General features: G+C 49.1%; 10 protein-coding genes and 1 non-coding gene across 11 annotated transcripts in view; 6 read left to right on the top strand and 5 right to left on the bottom strand.

The window, feature by feature from the left end:
• The window catches only part of EURHEDRAFT_500634 (MFS general substrate transporter), a 6,704-nt gene extending 5,730 nt beyond the window's left edge, over positions 1-974 (top strand). The window contains exons 8-10 of the mRNA XM_040785747.1: positions 301-407; positions 455-560; positions 614-974. Coding sequence (XP_040638876.1) covers positions 301-407; positions 455-560; positions 614-690 — 290 coding nt within the window. The 3' untranslated portion in view covers positions 691-974. The remainder of the gene's footprint in view (positions 1-300; positions 408-454; positions 561-613) is intronic.
• A 202-nt stretch (positions 975-1,176) lies between these two features.
• EURHEDRAFT_402826 (uncharacterized protein) lies at positions 1,177-2,918 on the top strand (the record flags this gene model as incomplete). Its single annotated transcript, XM_040780168.1, has 4 exons — positions 1,177-1,498; positions 1,603-2,258; positions 2,637-2,685; positions 2,893-2,918. The coding sequence occupies 4 exons, from the start codon at positions 1,177-1,179 to the stop codon at positions 2,916-2,918; spliced, it is 1,053 nt and encodes a 350-aa protein (XP_040638875.1).
• A 3,607-nt stretch (positions 2,919-6,525) lies between these two features.
• On the top strand, positions 6,526-6,597 carry EURHEDRAFT_t81. Its single transcript has one exon. It is a non-coding gene; the product is annotated as a tRNA-Glu (tRNA).
• A 69-nt stretch (positions 6,598-6,666) lies between these two features.
• On the bottom strand, positions 6,667-8,373 carry EURHEDRAFT_412510 (isoaspartyl peptidase/L-asparaginase). Its single transcript, XM_040781927.1, has one exon. It carries the CDS (start codon positions 8,143-8,145, stop codon positions 6,715-6,717), a length of 1,431 nt encoding a protein of 476 aa, XP_040638874.1. The 5' UTR covers positions 8,146-8,373; the 3' UTR covers positions 6,667-6,714.
• A 420-nt stretch (positions 8,374-8,793) lies between these two features.
• Positions 8,794-10,004, bottom strand: EURHEDRAFT_68057 (protein transporter TIM17). Its single transcript, XM_040787620.1, has 4 exons — positions 9,616-10,004; positions 9,346-9,544; positions 9,097-9,251; positions 8,794-9,022 (listed from the first exon to the last, which is right to left on the bottom strand). The coding sequence occupies exons 1-4, from the start codon at positions 9,682-9,684 to the stop codon at positions 8,981-8,983; spliced, it is 465 nt and encodes a 154-aa protein (XP_040638873.1). The 5' UTR covers positions 9,685-10,004; the 3' UTR covers positions 8,794-8,980.
• Positions 10,005-10,034: 30 nt separating this feature from the next.
• EURHEDRAFT_412508 (putative C6 transcription factor) lies at positions 10,035-12,781 on the bottom strand. Its single transcript, XM_040781926.1, has 4 exons — positions 12,464-12,781; positions 11,880-12,396; positions 10,908-11,824; positions 10,035-10,852 (listed from the first exon to the last, which is right to left on the bottom strand). The coding sequence occupies exons 1-4, from the start codon at positions 12,681-12,683 to the stop codon at positions 10,092-10,094; spliced, it is 2,415 nt and encodes an 804-aa protein (XP_040638872.1). The 5' UTR covers positions 12,684-12,781; the 3' UTR covers positions 10,035-10,091.
• Positions 12,782-14,395: 1,614 nt separating this feature from the next.
• EURHEDRAFT_377718 (uncharacterized protein) lies at positions 14,396-15,146 on the top strand (the record flags this gene model as incomplete). The annotated part of the gene is made up of 2 exons (XM_040778997.1): positions 14,396-14,716; positions 15,039-15,146. The coding sequence occupies 2 exons, from the start codon at positions 14,396-14,398 to the stop codon at positions 15,144-15,146; spliced, it is 429 nt and encodes a 142-aa protein (XP_040638871.1).
• Positions 15,147-16,271: 1,125 nt separating this feature from the next.
• Positions 16,272-16,958, top strand: maiA (maleylacetoacetate isomerase MaiA; the record flags this gene model as incomplete). The annotated part of the gene is made up of 1 exon (XM_040786384.1): positions 16,272-16,958. The coding sequence occupies one exon, from the start codon at positions 16,272-16,274 to the stop codon at positions 16,956-16,958; it is 687 nt and encodes a 228-aa protein (XP_040638870.1).
• A 143-nt stretch (positions 16,959-17,101) lies between these two features.
• On the bottom strand, positions 17,102-18,397 carry fahA (fumarylacetoacetate hydrolase FahA; the record flags this gene model as incomplete). The annotated part of the gene is made up of 1 exon (XM_040778996.1): positions 17,102-18,397. One exon carries the CDS (start codon positions 18,395-18,397, stop codon positions 17,102-17,104), a length of 1,296 nt encoding a protein of 431 aa, XP_040638869.1.
• Positions 18,398-18,674: 277 nt separating this feature from the next.
• On the top strand, positions 18,675-20,273 carry hmgA (putative homogentisate 1,2-dioxygenase (HmgA)). Its single transcript, XM_040781925.1, has 2 exons — positions 18,675-18,894; positions 18,951-20,273. The coding sequence occupies exons 1-2, from the start codon at positions 18,827-18,829 to the stop codon at positions 20,107-20,109; spliced, it is 1,227 nt and encodes a 408-aa protein (XP_040638868.1). The 5' UTR covers positions 18,675-18,826; the 3' UTR covers positions 20,110-20,273.
• Positions 20,274-20,289: 16 nt separating this feature from the next.
• Positions 20,290-21,225, bottom strand: hmgX (the record flags this gene model as incomplete). Its single annotated transcript, XM_040781924.1, has 1 exon — positions 20,290-21,225. A coding segment is annotated over exon 1 (641 nt), but the record flags the coding sequence as incomplete, so codon positions are not given.
• Between the last annotated feature and the right edge of the window lie 2 nt (positions 21,226-21,227).

Here is a 21,227-nt window from a genome sequence, read left to right as displayed (position 1 = left end):
AAAAAAAACCCCCATTTTAATCTAAAATTTGCTTATATGATATCTACATGAGTATTCATCTAATATTTCAACTAATCCGTAAGCAAAATACTTGAAAATACAGATAGATTTGCATAAAATATGCATATCACAGAATTTCTATGTTTGTCCTGTTTGTAGGACCGCCGGTCTTAACTGGACCACTGTGGTGCGGTCCTAAAAATCCAAGGACCGCACTGCGGTCCTTAGGTGTCGCACCAAAGACCGGACCACAACGGTCTGGTCCGGTTTGGTTTGCGGTCCTTGCGGTCCCATTTCGAGGCCTAATTGGGGGAGTTCTTGGTGTCAGCGCGGCCAGCGCCGTCCATCAAGTCACACTACGGCGTGGATTGCTCACGGCCTTCAAAACAAACACCAACTGTAAAGAGGTTAGCATTCCGTCGTTTAAGTTGATAGATAACTGACAGAATAATAGATCGTACGGAGGGCATTGCAAGACATCAGGTTCGTTCAAAATGCCAACGAAAGGCTTCGAAGACTCATGCTGCCTGCATACATCGCAAGCTTTCAGGCAGTATTCTGTAAGGATCAAATACCTTTAATGGCAGAGCCGATGCTAACATGGACGAACAAGACATGGGCCTAGCATGTGCTGCACTTGTTTTGGTTTCAGGGCTGCTTGTCCGCGAACACCGACTCCGTGAGAAATGAGGCGCTAAGAAAAGAATACATGCCAAGATTTTTATACCTGCGTATAGATAGGCTAGCTGGAGATAGAACACCGAAGTACATGATTGGCCTATCTAATGTTTGCTTGCTTGTGTTTATGTGAGATTCCTGTTGGCCGTGGGATTCTGCCCAGGGTCGGGTGAGCGAGTTGACCGTCCTACTGACTGTACAAGACCACCATATGGGGATAGAGGGCTATAGGGAGTAATCCAAATGAATAAGGCGAGTATGAATGTATGTTCTCTTACCAATCATACATGAGCTGGGGCGAGTGCTCGATCCCCTATTGCGAGTGCCCAAACGGGCTTTTCAAGACCTCGCTATTCTCGGACCGACTATTATTCCATTTCAGCCTTTTTTGCAGAGCTACGCCAAGCCCCACCAGTAAGGCGGTGAGTGTAGCTGAGCCGTTGCCTACGGATATGTCCTTCAACTCCTACTTCTCTTCCATCTTTCCATCAATTCAAGATGACGCAATCAGTTCAACAGTTGCTCTGTGCATTCAACTCCAACCTTAAAAAACGTTTTCCTATAGATTGCATGGTAAACAAAGACACTTACTATCGCTTGAAAAAGAGAATCCGAGAGACCCAAGGACTCCAGAACCAGGATATTAACCGATGGGTTCTTTATCGCCTTGGGAATCTACTGGACAAAGATACGACGTTTATTCCAAATAAGGCTGATTGTCGGCTTTCTCCAAGATCTCTTCTATCAGTTGAACCTGAGTCAAGTGATCCGGAGGTTGATATTGTCATTTTCGAGAAGCCAGAAAGGAAGGATATCAGCAGTGAGTTTGCAACTACGGGTAAATACCATCGAGCCCCATCAAGGCCCCCTTCATTTTTGTTAGTATTCATATCCATAGATTACCTTATCAGCCACTGGCTTCAGACATTCTTCTGAATTCTCCTGAAACACAATCCGAATATCAGCCGTCCCCGGAGCTCAAAAGGCTTTTGCATGATGAGGTAGAGCAACACTACAATTACTATACACAGGGATTTGTCGATAAATTAACCATTCCTATTTACCTGTTCCTGTCGGGCTCTGGGACCGGCAAATCAAGGAATGCAGCGGAATTCAGTGACACCATACAGAAATGTTTTGATGGGACATTTTTCGAAGAAAGAAATGATGAACTGGTCACTCGACTCAAGGAATCATTTGTATTCCATGTGAGCCTCAAGGAATTTCAAGCAGATGAATGTCCTTGGAAGGCTATTGGCGTTCGAATGCTTGTGCAGCTCCTACAGGAGGATGAAACAGACTGTGAAAAGTTTTCAGTCAAGGATATTTACACTGGGTGGTACCCACCAGCGCCCAGTCAAGTAATTGACATACTTGCAAATGGGCACCTTGAGAGGGAAACATTTGTCCTTGTTGTCGACGACCTACACAAGATTGCTGAAGCTCGGGGAGAAATTCGATTCTTTGAAACTCTTACACAACTTAAGGGTCTCGCACAGTGTGGTTTCATACTTGTTTGTGGTACATCTGCAATATCTGGGCCCATTGATCGATTTGGCTCTCGACGAGCCATACGCCTAGTGTGCAATCCAATGCTAATGACTAGCTAAGGCACAAGAGATTTCGTTGAAGAAGAGAAGAAGAGAAGAACGGATGTCCGATCAGACAGCCTTTTATGTACAAAAGTACGTTATGCGGGGTAGGTAGTCAGGTAACCACTCCGATCATTCTTCAGAACATATCATTTATTCTACAGGCGCAGCCTGTGACACCTTGCGGGATATGATTCCTTTGACCTGGGTCTTAAAGATAGAGAGACACATCATATGCCTTTGCTACTGCATTTCTTGATGAAAAAAGGCCTTTTTTAAAGGCTTCTAGAGCTAGTTTCATGCGATCTTCTTTTGAATTATCAGCCATGATTGTGGTTGTGGATAAATTGCAAATATGAGTAGTAGGTGGTCGCGGATGTGGCCAGCTCGGTGATAGATTACGTTAGTGGGGAGGGTGTGTAATTATCCTGAAAAGGGTGTACGAAAATCCCTACTCGGTGACCCATAGTAAGCCCTATGTTTGGCAACGATAGAGTCATATGTAGTTTTAACTGTAATCAAACTAAGTCTAATTCGTAATTGATTGGTAGTATGATGTTTACCTCTTGAATTCGAGGCCCCTCTATAGCTTCCTAACGCCGCTTGTACTTACTGTATATAGTTAGCGTCCCTCCTATGAGCTTCTGATTGTCTACAACTGCGCAAGGTGAGTAACATGTAAATTGAATTTTCTCTGGTTGATTAATAAAACTTTATAAAGCCGTTTTTCTGCCCTAATTTCTACATATTAGGATTATTCAATACAACGCACACAAACGGTATGAAGTCATGGCCTCGTTTCTACGAGACAAGACCACACAGAAAGCAGCCATCATCGCGGTTCAGGAGCCATTCCGGATTGGCAAGGAAGAAAAGCCGCAGTCATGGACCACACACTACCCCAATAAGGCAACTCACCGACTTATTCACCTGAAAGCGACAGAAACAGACAATAAAAGGGCAAGGGTGTGCATGTATGTGTCAAAAGACATAGATCCTGCCACCTGGTCCTGCCAAACCATTTCCAGGGACTACCAATTGCTCAAAGTCCGCCGGAACCACCAAGAAGGGTGGACGGACCTGTTTGTGCACAACATATATAACGATAAGGATGGCGTGGTGGCACAACTGGCGGAGGAACTGCGGAAGCGAGAACAGGCCGAACATGTAGTCTTGGGCGATCTTAACCTGCACCACCCGGCATGGGGTGGCGAGGGTGTGAGGGCGTCGTCGGGGGCGGAGGATCTGATTAAGGTTATGGAAAAGTATGGCCTGGAACTGGCCACGGAGGTAGGAAAACCGACATGGCAGAGGAATGATCAGTCCTCTGTTATTGACCTTATCTTCATGACCACGTCCCTGCTCAACCGGCTGGTTGGCTGTGGCGTCGATATGAACCAAGATCACGATTCCGACCACTTCCCGGTGACTACCACGATCGATGTGGAAACGCCGGCCCATGAACCACCGAAACGCCGGCCCATGAACCACCGAAACGCCGGAACTGGAAGGCCACAGACGTGAACAAGCTCACTGAATTCATCAATGAACACCTGACATGTAGGGACCTCTCAAAGGCAAATGCCATGCGCATTGAAATTGAGAGTATGGCCCTGGTTAAGGTTATTTCCGGCGCGGTGGAAGCATCCACCCCCTAAGCAGTTCCCTCAGCCTGGGCAAATCCCGATTTCACCCCCGAATGCAGAGCCCTTATGAAGGAAACGAGGAAGCTTCGACGACAATACACCAAAACGCTCAATCAATACGACAAGGACCGGTATAAAGCAGTCCGCAATAATAAGGCCAGGGCAATTCGGAAGGCTCTGCGTCAGGGCCACCGACGTAAGGTGCAGGAAGTGGTCGAGCAGGGTCCCGTAGGCATGTAGAGGATGTCTAAATAGGCCAAGAGCAGAGAAGGTGTATATGATCAAGGCATGACACCAAGGATCAGGATGCTCGGCGAGCAAGGGCCCAGATATACAGAAACAGTGGCAGAGAAGGCAGCAGCCTTTCAGGAAGCATTCTTCCCCCGGCCACCACCTGTGGATCTGTCTGACCTCGAGGATTATATATATCCTGAGGATCAGGTCGAGTTTCCAGAGGTCACCCGAAATGAGATCGCCCAGGCAGAGGTCTGCCCCTGGAAGCAAGGCCCCCGGCAATGACGGCTGGCCAAACTCACTGTGGCACATCCTTATTGAGATCCCCGTAATCCTTGATGTGCTGCACCAATTATACAACGCATGTCTGAGGGCAGGGGTCTCAATCCTTCCCATTTCCAGAAATCCATCACGGTGGTGCTTCGGAAGGGCGGGAGGCGAGACTTTTAACTTGCTAAATCATACAGACCAGTTGCTCTGCTCAACACCATCAGCAAGTTCCTCAAGGCCATCGTGGCAAGGAGGATCAGCTACGCCGTGGAAACCGAGGGCTTGCTTCCAGACATGCACCTTGGTGGAAGAAAGGGCATATCCACAGATCATGCCATACATCTTACCATGGAAAGGGCCTACGGGGCATGGAGCCGCGGCATGATCCTGTCTATGCTTATGCTCGATGTCTCCGGAGCGTACGACAACATCTCTCATGCACGGCTGCTTCACGACCTCCGCAAACGCAGGTTAGGCCATCTGTTCCATGAATCAGTGCTTTCCTCACCGGGAGAAGCACCAAGATTGGCATGCCAGAGGGCATTTCCGAGACCATTCCCACTCCAACCGGTATCCCGCAGGGCTCCCCCCTCTCTCCGATCCTTTACCTCATCTACAATTCCGATCTCGTGCAGGCAGAGGGGATGAGGGTGACAGCGAGCGGTTGGGTGGACGATGTGGCATTTATGGCCGAAGGACGCACGGAGGAGGAATCAATTGAGAAACTGCATGAGGCCTGCCGCCATGCAGATCAATGGGCAAGCAAACATGCATCAGTTTCCGATCCAAAGAAGTATGCCTTAGTGCACTTCATCAATCCGAACCCACCGAAGAATAGCCCTGCCATCGAGCCACTCTTCACCCCATTGGTGCTTCCAACCGCTACGGTGCCGGCATCTCAAACTGCGGAACGATACCTTGCTTTTTGGCTAGATCCTGGCCTCACCTTTGTTCACCACCGCGAGAAGATGCTTGCCAAAGCGGGCGTGAGTCTACAGGCCCTCCGGGGCTTGGCAGGGTCAACGTGGGGAGTCTCACTTTCGGCGATGAGGCAGATCTATTAGGCCCATAACTGCAAACATAAGCAGCAGCACAGCATCAGAGGGTGATATGGATAGGTCAATTTCCAATGAAGCGACAGTAACAAGGTCTCAATGTCTCAATCGTTCAGATGACCGTCGGCCACTCCGGCGCCATACTGGAAAAGGGTAATTGTCGGGTAACGCGGCATCTTGGTAAGAGGGCAGTGCACCGGGCGAGGCAGACAGGAGAGGGAAAAAGAGAAGAGAAAGTGCGTGGTCCTTTGAGGGGGAGATGTCGGGCTTTTATAGATGCAACGGATGTGTTGAGGCGGCATGTGAGCGGCCTAAAGCGGCATGAGGCAGCACTATCCCTAATACAGTAGGCGCCATACCACAAACGGCAATAATATTCCCATTGATGGCAGGCGGTAGGGCTCGGCAGAAGGATGGTTCAATGGGAGCCGTTTCTGGCGCCCCGCTAACCGTCACAACTTATACTGAGTTTTCTCTTGACACACCATGCTCCTCTTCATTAAATATTTTATATAATGGAAATTCAGCGGCGGAGGTATAAAAGCGAATGACTCGTTCCGAGATAGAACAGTAATCCCAACTTCCAATATAATAATCGGATCCAATGGCTACTATGATTCACTAAGAACCAATCAAGAGTAGTGTGACAGTCTCGAACAATATAAATTCATTGGTAGACTCTCTGTCGAAATACTAACATGGAGAAGGAAAGAAAGAAGCTGTGCCTGCCAGCGCTGCGCTATCTAGCGTGCGAAGGGGGTTCTTGCCCTATATTCAAAGAGGACAAAGTATACAAACATCTCGCGTTGTTGGTGAATGCCCGTACTTCGTGACAAGTAGTTTAAATCAATCAATTTTCACGCAAGACTTACCAATTTGGGCTACAGACTAATACTTTCTTCGGTGAAAACTCTTATAGGTAGGGGTAGGGCATAGATACAGCCTAGCTTAGTGATTGGGCTATGATTGGTATATTCGAAATTGTGAACTTACGGGCAAAAGAGTATTAATGGTGATTATTTTAAAATTGAAACGCTTGGTTAAGCAGCATCCGATATGGTGTAATGGTTAACATCGCCGTCTCTCACACGGCAGCTCGGGGTTCGATTCCCCGTGTCGGAACATATCAGTGGTTCTCTTTTTTGTTTTGTTGAACCGTCAAATTTCAATTACTTTTGCATTTTTATTCAATGCCCATTCAATTTTTTTTTATATTGAACTCTTAAATCGTTACGCTATTCAAGGACATTCATCCCTGAACACCATAACCTTCTCAGTCTCACCATATTCATCCTCCTCAATCCACGCCCTCCACATTCCTCCACAATTAAAATCAAACATAACCTTTCCATGTCGTAGCCGGTGCCCTTGGTATTCTGCATTGACTTCTGCTTCCGCCTCAATCCCGATAATCCCACCTTCTCCCTCGTGAGTTGCACCCCATCGCTTTCCGGCAGATAATTGCAACTCGCCACCTGGTCCTGCGATAGCTTTGATGGCTTGAGCAAGGGTAGTTGAAGAAGCGGGTGGTGAAAAGCGAGCCATGGCGCTTGCTGTACGAGCTGCTGCAATTCGGAGGAAGGAGTCTCCGTTCCCTGTGCCTGAGAGAGCTACTGCTCGTCTTACCGTACGAGCGTGTGACTCGACCTGGTCGGAATAGCCCTTCTCGTCGTTGTCAGTGGTCCCCTGGCTATCAGGATTGGCTGCTGAGATAGATGTATATGCACTATTTCTTTTGTTGATGAACGACGGCGTGCATTCAGAGAATAGAGACCGGATATTCTTGAAACCCCAGGTCGGGGAACTTGGCGATGTTGGAGAAACCAATGCCTCCTGTTCATCCAAGACATCCTCTTCCTCATCCTCTGAGGAAGATGATGGATAATTAAGATTCCAAGCCTCCGCCCAGAACCCGGAACCCACAGTCGGTGTATCACCAACCCTCCCAGGCCATTTATTCGTGAGACCTCCGGTACTCGTCGCAACAGCCAGATTCCCCCATTGATCAAGACACACACAACCAACTGTGCCTTGGTTCATGGATATCAATTCCTGATCTTCTTCATTCCCAGCCCCATTTTCACCCTCACCCTTCCCCTCCAATCCCCGCCGATGTTCCTTCCACCTCTTCTCCGTCCAAAACCACTCATCAGGCATAATCTCCAATCCCCACTCTCTAGCCCTGTCTTCCACATACGGCGCCACAAGCTGCATGTGCATACTCCCCCCATCCCCAATCGGCTTGCCGTCCGCATCATAACCCGTGCGAAGTAACGATTCTCTCGCAAGGCGAATTGGATGTCTCACGTTCCGGAGTCCCATAACTCCGGCTCCTCTTTTTATATTCTCTTGTCTTTCATCGTCGTCGCCACGAACAGAGGTAACCATGACCGAAGCTTCCATTTCAATCGTCCCCGCGGAGGTAAACACGCTTCCGCGGCCGCAGTTGAAGAGTTCATCATCTTCCATTAGTGAGACAGCATGGGTGGCTGCGTCTAGGGCGGTCGCGCCATCGTGCAACAGATCTTTTGTTGAGCGGAGATAGGATAGTAATGAGGCGTGGTACTTCTCATAGAGTTCTGGAGGTAGAGAGGAGCGGTGGATATCGCCGGCGCCGCCGTGGAGGATTAAAGTTGGTTTAAAAATCGGTGGTGCCGATTTACTAGCCATCATGTCGATTACTAGGTCGATATTAGGGGTATTTATGTTGCTGCGAGCTTTTATTTAAAGGAGACTTGTCTTCGGATGTATGCGGCTAGAGATACTTGGGTACGAAGAGGGGCATTAGGCGTAATATGTCAGTGCGCTCGGTTGTGCATTTCCAGGAGGCGGGAACCTGCAGTTTTATAGAAGAAGAAATGTTCCTGGCATAAATTACCCCTGGGGTATAGGATGTCGGTGTCGTGCGATGTGCATTCGGGTATGGATGACGTCGTCCGTGCTTATCAGGAGCTTTTCCTCTTTGGGAAATACAGCTGTCAAACTATGGAGCATAGAGGCTGAGGCGGTGGACGTCTTTCGGACATTCATTGTTCATAATTGTGTCAACATCGGACAGAAGAACTCCCATTCTGCAGTTCTATAAACGAGTACTCGGTTACCGTGTTACATGGAAACAATGTGAGATATAGTGCATCCAATGTCGCATTATACCTGATAATCCGCAAGATAATGTACAAAATTGGAAAATGCCCCAGGCGATGGACTATTCACCCCGACATCTCCGAACAACTGCTTTTGATTTCCCAGCAACACAACACAATCATAATGCAAAATCTGTGAAATCCATAAACCGCCGTCAAAATAGTGAGTAGTTATAACATAAATGGAAGCCGAAGACAGAAAGGAAAACTCTATGCCACGCTCCCTGTAAAAAAGCAGCAAACAGCAATAACCGGGACCCAACACCAGTGAAGAGAGAAGAGATGAGAGTGTATCAAGGTATAAATCGAAGATTGCGAGACGAGAGGGTCATCGCTTCGAATCGATATATTAGGGGGGGAGTTTAGATGACAGCCTTTCCTTCGGCCGGAGGCGGAGGGGGGAGCTAAATCGGTAGAAGTCAGTCAAGCCGTTCAAGAGCACGCCTGTCTTGGCTCTTCGTTAGCAACCGGGTCTCACCTCGAGTTTTGTGTTGTCTGCCATAAGTCTCTGGAAACCAATACCAACACCCTCGATAACACCCAGGAAAACAGCACACATGATAGCCGAGTTTCTAGCAGCCTTGTAGCCACCACGGATAGCCAAAGAACCACCAGTGAAGAAACCAGCGATAACTGTTCAAACCAGCAGTCAGCCAAACGAACGATTTCCATTTCTCCGAACATCCGACACCATCCACTACTCGTCTGTAAAGGAGGGAAAACGCACTAGCATTATAGGCGTCCTCTTTTCGCCGGATTCCCTTGATCGCACAGTCGTATGTCGAGAACATACCACCCCAGACACCGAAGTTACCACCGAGAACGGGAGCTCGTGCCTTGATGGCTGTGATTGCGCCTATCCGTCGCTCACCGTAGGGGCTGTTTCTGAATCCTTTAACACCGTGCCAGACCGCACCACCAATTGCCTAAACGAGACAAAGTATCAGTATCCGGATGTGCAATGGGGCATGTTTCATGAATCCGGGTAAAGACATACACCCATACAGAAAGCACCACCAAAGTCGCTCAGGGCAACCCAGGGGCAGGGATCTCTCGAGTGATCCATAGCCAAGTATTAAAAGTCGTAATAAAAAGGTAGAGAAGTGGATTGAGGGGTAGGTCGCTAATTCGACGTAGCCGTGAAGCCGGTCGTTCAAGGAAATGTGCGGTTTCGGAACAGCGAAAATGTCCGGCGGAACACGGGAAGCGAGGTTTGTATGTCCCGGTGATGGAATGGACAGGTCGAGAGTTTTTCCTAGACTGTTGCGAGGCCGGCGAGGCGATGTTTTGGACAGGCGACGAGGCCGAAGGTGGGCACGATGGAGTTTGCGGATCGCAACAACTTTTTCTCTTCCGGCGGGAAAAACGTGACCTCGGCCGGGGTATATCATGTGACTCATGCTGACTAAATATAAAACCCCAATCATTTCAATCATGGCAATTCGTCACTTTTCTGCTATTTACAGTCTATGGTCATGATGGCAGGTTCCAAATAAAGTCCAATGCGCCACCTTCAAGCGCCGGTATCTGCCCACCACTACTAATGCCAAACGGAGCCATGGACGGATCGAACGGCAACGAAAGCCAATCGTCCGCAGCCATATCATTTAGCGATGGAATCAAGCTAATATCCGACATGCCCTGTGATATTGGTGTACTGTTCACCATTGTCGCGTTGCTTATACCTGTTCCATTATCATGCTGTGAAGGCGGTCCTGTGATAGATGTTGTGGTAGTGCCGCGGCTGTTCTTCATGCCCTTCGACGATACCAGCAGGTTGCGTCGCAGGCGCGAGACGTGCAAGTCCAGGAGTGTAGCATAGCGGCTACTCAGGTGGATATCATCCAGGGCGTTTGATTTGAGCGCCTGGATGGTCTTCTCGAGGATGTCTAGTGACTCGCGGAGTTTTGCTTGGCGCGCGCCCAAACTTAGAGCCTTCATCAAAAATATAGACGAGCTTGTTATGCGCAGGAATGTCCGGACCGGAGAGAACCGCAATGCCCCAGTTTCTGCGAGCTGACTGACTTTCTGTAGGATCTGGCAGCAGCCATCAATGACTTCTTGGATATATTCGTAATCGATGGAATCGATGTTCAGAGGGCGCACCTCTTCCAGATTGGGTTCACCGTCTGCAAGAACACGTTCTACTACAGCTTGCATTCCGACTGAGTGGGTGTAGACACGGACAAAGTGGTATTCGATAAAGAGGATGTTGAAGAATGGTTTATCCAGCACTGCACTAGTAGTCAGTCCATGTTCCATGAAGCACGCTATCAACAGGGTACTCACATTGAGGCCGGAGATACCTCTCCATCCACTGAGTGAGCAACGGGCGAAAATGGTCTAGTAGATCAATATACCGACCACTGTGTAATTGCTGTCTCGCAAACGAAACAGAAGGAAAGAAAGTATCAGTGACCGACTTGGCCAACTTGGTCAAATCCATCCACGAGTCCATGAACATGAACCATCCATCCCCAGACTGGCTGAGCTTTCTCGTCGCTTGCCCGCCTATGATCGCATGATTCAGGCTCTGCGGCATAAGCGATATACACCCTATTCTCCATGCTAACTGATTAATATATACATATAGTAGGCGCTGTACACGCTGTCTGCGGAATTTCATCTGGCCACTCGGCATGAGCCCTTCTGGCTCCGATGGGGAGCCCGGCTCCTTATCTCCAACCTCAAAGATGCCGAGTTCATGTGCAAGGGACAATGCAGATCCAAGTAGCATCCAAGACATTTGGTCTGACCTTCTAGCAGGCTCAATCATATCTTCTAACCACCTGTCAGCAGATAGCGTATTTTCCTCGTCAGCTTTTGCGTGAGACTCAGTGGTTCCTGTCATCAGATCACAATCCCAACCGTCAACTTCTGGTGGGAAATGAAGTGAACGGGGATGCCATTCGGACATCAATAATAGTGCCTCGATGGTTCCAATGCCGCGGATCTTTGACGAGGTGGATTTATCCTGGCCAAATATAAGGCGTGTGATTAGTTGCTGGCAATGCTGCCAGAGTCGGTGGTGGATAAAGAAGTTTCTTGATTCGCCGCCTGCTCCTGGTAATACGTGATAGCGAGCAGACACCATTAGGATTGTGCAGCACAAGACTGGATCGTGCGTAAGGAGACAATAGTGATTTGCGTGATTTGCGTAGAAGTCTGTGAGTATGGGGGATAACAGAGACATGTTTTTGAAAAACCTGTCGCCATTCAGTCAGTTGTATCCCAACAACATCTTATGAAAATGAGGCATACAGATCGATAAATGTTACTGCTTCTCTGGAGGTAAACCACCCCATTTTGACAAAACGACATGACTCCCACACATCAAGAACCTCTTTTGACACCCGAGAGATTTCCACGGGGTACACTGTTCTCGTTGAACTCTCAAAAGGACCTGAGTAGCCGCCTGCTAATGAGTCTTCGTTCCTGATGGTTCTGCTCTCAGACGGTATATCATTTCCCGGTTGAGAGCCTGTGGTCATGCCATTCCCACGACTATGAGCCGCAGCAGCCTCGAACAGAATATTGAGTGCATCGTTTCCGCTGGCGACAACGGTGCGCATCATTGAATTTCCAAGGCTGGATGTAGGCTGTTGTTTATCTTTACTGCTCTCATTGGTACTCCCGGTGTTCTCTGTGAATACAGCTGCATTGCTCTCTGGACTAGGTCCATAGTCCGACCTGTCATACGAGTCGTGTCTGTCACTAACATCATTTGACCGCCTCCTTCGTGTCCTTGGTGAAGGCGTACCCACTCCATCCTCCAAATCTAAGTAAATAAAACCCACATCAGTACAAATATAGCACAGTCAAACCAGAGATAGCTAACAACCCACGTCTCTTTTTTCCCCTCTCCCAAGCCCTCTTCTCACTAAACAAACACTCCTTCTGCTCCCTCCGACATCTCGCACACGGAGGCCCGATCATCGCACCATCTTCTCCTGTTCCCAGTTCGCATTTAGCCTTGCGTTTCCGACACGAGATACAAGCTTTGTAGGTGCGCTGGTACACCCGGTCCACGGTGTGTTGTCCACGGGATGACCTTCTGATTTCCATGTCGGCTAGTTACGGGTTGGCCAATGGCATTGAGAGGATCGTGTCTGGTTTTTCTGGAGCGATATGAGGTCACGTAGCGTTCCAGTCTGAAAGACGTAGATGGTAGAATGGTGTCAAAATATCCGGAAGGGGTGCGGGGCGGATGTTACGAAATAGCCGCTAATTGCCGACAGCGGGTGCTTAGAACACCCGGTGGAGGGTAGCCCTAACATCCAGGTCCAATTAGCGACCATGGTTTGAAATTAACGCAGATAGTTAATATCTACTGATGCGATTGACATGTGAACATTCTTTTAGGTCTCCATCTATTGTATCATTTCATAGAAATTGTCACTAACCGGCTATGATATATATCATGTGCATTCATGTAGATTTAGGTTCCCATTCTAAGTCGCAGACTTACAGCTTTCTTAATAGAAAACTGATAATAATGGTTCTAGAATAATTTTAAAACAGCAACGAAAAGATGGCAAATCAAGATCTTGAAAACGGAAACAAGCGGAAATCCGTCCATGCAGAGTCGGGTAGCCCAGCAGCGGAAGTGTTCCGCCCGTTTAGAAAGCTACCGTCACTCCGATACAACGATTAACTGTATACATTGACCAGTAGAGAAGCATGATGGATCGTTTTAGGAGTGTACCTGTGTATAGCCGGTAAGGAAATTGCACGCCTATTGCCGGGTCACGTTACGGTGTTTGCGTCCGCTCTCGGCTTTTATACCTCAAGCCCTGTAATGTTCTTTTGCCCCGGCCGTGGGGCACTCAGGTGCGTGCACTGAATGCTCAATGTATCATCACTAAAGTAGTCCCAAATAAAACACGCAGAGCCAAGTCTTATTGCTGTTCACCAAGACAAATTCTGTCCTACCATACCCGCTTAAGTCGTAAGTGAAACTTTACTTTGCACCCGTACCATGTGTACTAATCCATCTCTTCACAGCCTGTCTGGGCCCATACGGGTCGATGGGGACGTGCCTCACTTTCGAGAGGTAGAGAGGATTGGCACGAAGAAGATCAAGATTTAGGTGTTTAATTCAGAGCTTCTGCATCGGTCGTCCTCGTACCATCTTGTATATACATGCGAAACTAGCAGTTGTCCTATAGTCAGCCGCCGTGTAATAGATTAGCTAACATGCTTGCATTATGCTTCCCCTCGCGTTGAGAAGTCTCATGGTTCCATTTCATGTTGAATAGTTATTATTTCTGGAAAAAAGCGGGCATCTGAGAGATTGGGGGCCGAATCAGATCTGATTCGGCCCGTGATCTCCGCCCCCCATTATCTGACACGGTCTTCAATTTCTCCGTCTCAATGGCTATTAAGATATATAACAGTCCTGACTGCCTTACTCTTGATAAACTCGTCGCTCAAATCCAGACATTCCTATTAAACTACCTTTCGCCTTAACATCCCCTTAAACCATCATGGCGTCTATTGACTCTGACAGTGCCAGCGATACTAGCTTGCCTCTAGATATATCCAGGTATTCCAAATTGTCAACAGAGCAAGCAGGTCATCTCTGACATGTCCACAATTTGAGCGCTGCCATCGATGGAGACTGGCCGCATATGGGAAGCTAGGACCCCGCACAAGAGTTCCTCGACGCCTACCGGTACCAACTCGCGACGATGGCCTACGCAGCTGCTCTTACACTACTATAGACTTCTAGCTATGCAAGGCCTGTTCAAACCACTCCTTCTCGCTTAATTAACAAAATGTTGAGACGCGAAGTGTGGGGTTACTGGTATCTCACACCTCCGTCAGGGATTCGGGTAGACCCTGATTTGAGTGAACTTCGCAAGCCGTGGGCAGACCCGGTTGCCCGCGAGAATAACATGTACAGCGGACATTTGCTCTTGATGACCAGCCTCTATGCTATGCCGTTTGGTGGTGATGTGTTTGAGCAGGCTGGGAGTCTGAGTTTTCACTGGAATCCGCTGTTCTGGGGAATGGGGGACGAGACTTTCGCCTATGATAATAGGAGCTTGCAGGATGCTATTATTGTCGAATGGAAGGGAATGACTGGGCTGGTTTTTGTGAGCCAAATCAATTTTTTGTGGCTTGCAATCAGTTTCCGGTACGTATATCATGGCACATTGGGTAATGATGGATTACTTACGCACCTAGATCATTGCTATCCCGTTGAACGATGTCCGCAATGGGACCAATTTACTGGACGGAGTGCTCGGGAAATACAAGCTGCGTTGGAGAAGATGAATATGGTTCCACGCAATGACTTGCAAAAGGATTGGGTGTGTTAAGCAGGGATACACGGCAACAGCCAAGAGCGTCGGCTTTACCGCATGATAAGCCTTGATATCCTTTGGATTTATATTTTCGCTCATACTGACGCCAAAGAGGGCTGCGGCGTTCATGAACACTTGGAACTCGGAATTCGTCCGATCGGGAATCAACAATCACGCATTTGGGTTCGTCATCGACATTGCTGGCGAAGTCAAACTCTAGCATCCTATGTTAGCAAGCGTATATCGGGCAATTGTCGCACAACGGCAGTATGCGTCAGATCCATAACAAAATTCTTCAGGAAGCTCAGGAATATTACGGAGCGAACAAGGGCAGCATTAAATTCCCATACAAGGAGCCGACCCTGGGCTATGTTGTCAAGTGGCTGTCAGAGCTCGGTAAAACCATTGCACTACATGGCCTTCTAGAATGCACCATCAAAAATCTACAGCCGACGTGGGAGAATGGAGGTCTTTACTACCCCAGAAATGACCAGCAAACCGACCTCGAAGGACGGTAGATGCACATGGATCCTTTCACAGGTAACGCAGCTATTGGGTATGCCAGATTAAACGCGGAGAATGGAAAAAAGAAGATATGGAATTTTCCATGGGAAAAGGAGGATCGGGCCAGTCGTCCATGGGTGGATGGTATAGACTATTCTCAAGGACTCAACTGTCTAAGAGGTGTTTGGGATGACACAGCTAGTGCCATGATTCTCACTCTTGAGGAATGGGCTGGCAAAGGCGTGAAGGTGGTTTTCGATGTTAAGAACTTGTCCAAGGATTGCTGGATTGCTTATGAAAGACACGGACGGGTTCTGCATAGCCGGGTTGTTGAAGGGATGGGTGTTCATGTGGAAGCGGACATTGGGCCAGGGGAAGAGGTGGACTTTTGTTATTATCAAAGAGGCTTCTTGCTTCTAGTAGGTCGGGATTGTAGGTACCGTTGGAGATGGGATTTACAGCGTACCTTCCATGAGAAGTCATATTGCATAACGGGGTATGTGACAGTGCATGGTTTATCGAGAAGAGAATATCTACTGGAACCAACTTATACTCAAAATGGCTCAGCAATATCGATGATAATACTCTCATATGTCAAGTTCCCACACTGCCAAGTGAGCTTTAAAGGACCAGTGCGTGGCCAGTACTGACCAGTGAGTATCCCAAACCCCCCTTTCCCCCCGGAAATAGTCCCGCGCTGCCGTATTGGGAAACCAGACGGATACATTACAGTACTAGACCACTATATCTAGACAGCAACATCTAAAACCCAACTACCACCCTCCACAAGAAAAAAGAAACAAATCTACACAAGCAAGCTCATAAAAACAAACAAACCAAAATGACCGACATAACGAACATAACCCTCTACACCTACTTCCGCTCCTCCTGCTCAGCGCGCCTCCGCATCGCCCTACACCTCAAATCCCTCCCCTACACCTCCATTCCCATTAACCTCCTAAAAGATGAGCAGCGCGCTCCCACCTACGGCACGTTAAACCCCTCGCTCACCGTCCCATCACTCATCATCGAGCACGGCACCAAACAAACCATCACAATAACCCAATCTCTCGCCGCCCTCGAATACCTCGATGAAATCACTTCCTCCTCTAAAACACCTTCTCTCCTCCCCCCGCCTTCCGACCCCGAAGCAAGGGCGATAGTCCGCACCCTCGCATCCATAATCTCCTGTGACATACAGCCCGTCACCAACCTGCGTATTCTGAAGCGTGTCGGGCCGCTTGGTATGGACCGGGCTGCGTGGTCGAAGGATCTTATTATCGAGGGATTCAGGGCGTACGAGGCGATTGTGAAGAGGACGGCTGGAAAGTTCAGCGTGGGGGATTGTGTTACGATGGCGGATGTTTGTCTGGTGCCGGCTGTTTGGGGGGCGGAGAGGGTTGGGGTTGATATGGGGGAGTTTCCGACTATTCGGGGAGTGGCAGAGAGGTTGGAGGATGAAGAGGGTGTTAGGAGAGGGCATTGGAGGACGCAAGAGGATACGCCGGCGGAGTTTAGAGTACAGTAGATAGTGTAAATAGGGACTATTTTGTTGACTTTTGATAACTCGGATTCTATGCGAATATCCAGATTCAGATTCATTGTCATGTCATGTTCTTCTTTTTTCGTACAGCAACACAATTCTAGAATGAGAAACGGAGAAAAAGCCATCTAAAACTCGAGTTTCAACGCAGGAAGAATAGTAGCCTCACAGTCACCAAAGCCCACATAGCTTCCCTCCTCACCAGCCGAACCGCGCAGAACAACACGATCACCATCCTCCAAGAAAATACGCTCGGAACCATCAGACAACTTAATTGGGTTCTTTCCATTCGTCTGCTCCAGAATACTACCCTGCGTCTGCGGTTCCTTTCCAGAGATAGTACCACTACCAAGGAGATCACCCGTGTTCATGTTGCATCCCGTAATGGTGTGGTGTGTCAGCATCTGAGGGAACGAGTACAGAAGATTCTGCGCGTTGCTCTTCGAGATAATCGTCGACTTGCTGCCCTTGGGTGTGATCTCGACTTCGAGGGGAATATTAAAGGCGTTGACGGCACGTTTCTCACGGAGGTAGGGCAACAGCGCCTCACGGTCACCTGGCTCGAGACCCGGCGCGCGGAAGGGTTCCAATGCGTCGATAAGAACAACCCAGGGGGTGATCGTGGTGGCAAAGTTCTTAGCGTTGAAGGGTCCCAGGGGAACGTATTCCCAAGCCTGGATGTCACGGGCGGACCAGTCGTTCATCAACACCAGACCGAAGATATGGTCCTCAGCTTCATTGACGGGGACTGGCTTGCCCAAGCCATTGGGCGTGCTAACGAACGCGGCCAGTTCCAGTTCGATATCCAGCTTCTTGCACGGTGAGAAAGTAGGAATCTTAGGATTGGCAGCTGGGTTGGTCAGGATCTGACCATTGGGACGGTGGATCGGTGTGCCCGAAACAATCACAGACGATGCGCGACTGTGGTATGCGACGGGGAGATGGGTATAGTTAGGCTGCAGAGCATTCTCTGGGCCACGGAACAGCACGCCAACATTGTAGGCGTGGTTAAGACCTGCGTAGAAGTCCGTGTAGTCACCGATTTGCATAGGGACGTGGTTGGTCACCTCTGATAAAGGCAAAAGTGCCTCTTTTTGCAGAGTAGCATTGTCTTTGAAGACTTGAGGGTATGGTGTGTCGGCACGGAAGACGGCTTGAAGGTATTCACGGACCTGGCGATGTACCGGACGGCCAAGCGCGGCGAAGGCGTTCAATGTCGGCTCGCTGAAGACGCTGAGATGAGGCTGGATCACGGGGAGCTGCGAGAAGCCAGAGGACGAGGCGAATGCGCTCAGATTCAACGCATACTCACCAATTGCGATCGCGGGCACGCGAGGAGATGCCTTGGTCGACGAGATAATGCCAAAGGGGATATTGGCCAGCGAAAAGGGCGAGTTCTTGGGAATCTGGAGCCACGAAGCCATTGTTTCGATATAGATAAGTTGAATGTCAGAAAGGGTATCTATGAGGAAATCTCAAGAACTTGGAGAGCGACAAGAAGACCGATTAAAAAGACACTGCCCCTCCTTAATCCCAGCCTCTGCCTTCCTCGTCATCTCCTCTAACCGTGTCGCCTTCACTTTGCGCCGTGGTCAATTTTCCGTTATGCTGTGACTGCGGAATCAGGTCCGCCCCCTCTCCCCGCTTATTACCGGCTATATTCCGCGGCTTCCCCGCAACCTTGCTTTACGCGGATGAAAATTCCCGTCGCGACGGATGAAGTCGCAATAGTGTGTGTAAGGGAGAGGATGATGAATATATTTTGCAGAGAGCCCAGTTGAGCCTGTCCTTCCTGGAAGTGACTTTTCAGAACTGTGCACAAGGAACATCGCTTTTGAAACACCACCACCACAATGCCGGTCACTCAGTTCAAACACCCAGATCCATACAAGTACCAGAACGGCTTCGACTCTTATCATGAGTATGCGATTAAGATCACAGAAAGGAGACATGAGAAGGCTAACAAACTCTTAATAGGACCGAAGCCATCGAAGGCGCCCTCCCAATAGGCCATAATTCTCCCCAGAAAGTGCCATATGGCCTCTACGCCGAAAAGCTCTCCGGAACAGCCTTTACGGCTCCCCGACACGAGAATAAACAAACCTGGGTCTACAGAATCATTCCTGCCGCATCCCACGAAAACTTCAAGGCCGAGGAATCAGACACGTATCACACGCGCATGACAACCGAAACCCACAAGCTGCACCACATCCCCAACCAGCTGCGGTGGAATCCGTTTGATCTGGATGAGAAGGTTGACTGGGTTCATGGGCTGCATCTTGTGGCGGGTGCAGGAGATCCCACGCTGAAACATGGTCTTGGGATTCTGCTGTATGCTGCTGGGAAGGACATGGGCAAGGAGGCGTTTTACTCGGCTGATGGAGATTTCTTGATTGTTCCCCAACATGGTGTGTTGGATATTCAGACAGAGCTGGGAAGACTGGTGGTCCGTCCGAATGAGATCTGCGTGATTCCTCGTGGCGTGAGGTATCGTGTGACTCTTCCCGATGGTCCTGTGCGAGGATACATTTGCGAGCTCTATCAGGGTCACTACCAGCTTCCAGAGCTGGGTCCAATTGGCTCCAACTGTCTCGCCAACGCACGGGACTTCCAGGCTCCTGTGGCTTCCTTTGAAGACGATGAGTCGGAGTTCCGTCTGTACAGCAAATTCGCAAACACCCTCTTCTCCACCCGCCAGGACCACTCCCCGTTTGACATTGTCGCTTGGCACGGGAACTACTACCCCTACAAGTACGACTTGGGACGATTCAACACCATTGGATCTGTTTCATTCGACCACCCCGATCCTTCCATCTACACCGTTCTCACTGGCCCGTCGGACCACGTTGGTACAGCAATTGCGGACTTTGTGATCTTCCCTCCCCGTTGGCTCGTGCAAGAGGACACCTTCCGTCCCCCATGGTACCACCGTAACACCATGTCTGAATTCATGGGACTGATTGCTGGAAATTACGACGCAAAGACTGGTGGTGGCTTTCAGCCGGCTGGCGCCAGTTTGCACAATGTCATGAGCGCTCACGGCCCGGATATGAGTGCCTTTGAGGGGGCGAGCAATGCGGAGTTAAAGCCTCAGAAGATCGGTGAGGGAAGTATGGCGTTCATGTTTGAGAGGTGAGTTTCGTATTCGAGTCCCATTATTCGAGCTCCCTGCTAATGTATCCATATAGCTCGCTCATGGTTGGTGTGTCGGAATGGGGTCTGAAGACTTGCGAAAAGGTACAAGAAGAGTACAACGACCACAGCTGGCGTCCACTCAAGAGACATTTCAAGGATCCTCGCAAGACATGAGCAGGTGTATCTAATGTTTTCATGTAGCAATAGCAATGTTTTAGTAGAAATCGTGAAAGCAATAACATTTATGAGTGTCAAGCTAAATACAATTGCCAGAATCCAGGAACATGCTTATACACTGATAACTACAAAATACATCGTCAATTCATCGCACCTCCTTCCTCATCGCCTCCTTCACAACAGCCCCACACATCTTCGCATACGGATTCGTCTGCACCGCCATCTGCTGCGCAATCTTATTCCCATACCTCCCTCCTAGAAAAAAATCTCTACTCGCCATCTCCTCTAGCTGATCAGATCCCGAATCCCATAGTTGCCCCGATCCTTGAACCTTGGAATCCCTCCTCGCCCTAGCGGCTTTGAGCAGTAGATACCCGCGATGTGTATGCGCGTCTGCTAGGATACGCGCTTGAACGGGGGATACGGGGTCTGCTGGTGATGTAGGCGTGGAGAGATTAATCGCTTGTTCCAAATCGGCAAAGAGGCGCGAGACAATGACTGTGTTCGCTGGATCCGTAAACATCACATCGCCCGTTATCTCCGGCTTCTCACTTGGACTTGATTGTCCTTCAACAAGCATCCGAAGCGCTTGTGCTCTATTAGCGTAGGCGGGCGGGTAATTCGGACGATCGTCGATGAGCGCGTCTAGGGCTGTAATAGCGGAGTAGATAGTTTCTTGTGAGACACTGTCGGTTTGGAGGGACTTGATTATCAATTTTTCGCGGTTTCTGAGAGATTCGTGGTCTTTGGGAGTGATTTGAAGATTTGAGGGGAATGGTGGGAGAGAGGAGTCGATTTGTATTGCTGAGGATGGGGAGGATTCGGCGTCGAAGAGGGCGTGCAGGACGGCAGAGTCGTTGGTTGTCAGGGCCGGCATTTTCACATTGATATCTTTGTATAGCAGGCACACAAGAGAAGTTTTGCTTATGGGAATTCGAAGGG

The sequence above is a fragment of the Aspergillus ruber genome (genome assembly GCF_000600275.1).
Source record: "Aspergillus ruber CBS 135680 unplaced genomic scaffold scaffold00013, whole genome shotgun sequence".
NCBI lineage: Eukaryota > Fungi > Ascomycota > Eurotiomycetes > Eurotiales > Aspergillaceae > Aspergillus > Aspergillus ruber.
The sequence above is the reverse complement of the archived record's forward strand: the minus strand, read 5'-3'. Positions and strand labels throughout refer to the sequence as shown.

Excerpts from the sequence above, each read along its gene's own strand:
- EURHEDRAFT_412510 (XM_040781927.1), bottom strand. The coding sequence starts at position 8,145 with ATGGCTAGTAAATCGGCACCACCGATTTTTAAACCAACTTTAATCCTC.
- EURHEDRAFT_68057 (XM_040787620.1), bottom strand. The coding sequence starts at position 9,684 with ATGGATCACTCGAGAGATCCCTGCCCCTGGGTTGCCCTGAGCGACTTT. Across the intron at positions 9,545-9,615 it reads GTGGTGCTTTCTGTATGGGT|GCAATTGGTGGTGCGGTCTG; the intron begins GTATGTCTTTAC and ends TGTCTCGTTTAG. Across the intron at positions 9,023-9,096 it reads CAGACAACACAAAACTCGAG|CTCCCCCCTCCGCCTCCGGC; the intron begins GTGAGACCCGGT and ends CTACCGATTTAG.
- EURHEDRAFT_412508 (XM_040781926.1), bottom strand. The coding sequence starts at position 12,683 with ATGGAAATCAGAAGGTCATCCCGTGGACAACACACCGTGGACCGGGTG. Across the intron at positions 12,397-12,463 it reads GGAGAGGGGAAAAAAGAGAC|ATTTGGAGGATGGAGTGGGT; the intron begins GTGGGTTGTTAG and ends TTATTTACTTAG. Across the intron at positions 10,853-10,907 it reads GAGGTATCTCCGGCCTCAAT|TGCTGGATAAACCATTCTTC; the intron begins GTGAGTACCCTG and ends CTACTAGTGCAG.
- hmgA (XM_040781925.1), top strand. The coding sequence starts at position 18,827 with ATGCCGGTCACTCAGTTCAAACACCCAGATCCATACAAGTACCAGAAC. Across the intron at positions 18,895-18,950 it reads GGCTTCGACTCTTATCATGA|GACCGAAGCCATCGAAGGCG; the intron begins GTATGCGATTAA and ends AACTCTTAATAG.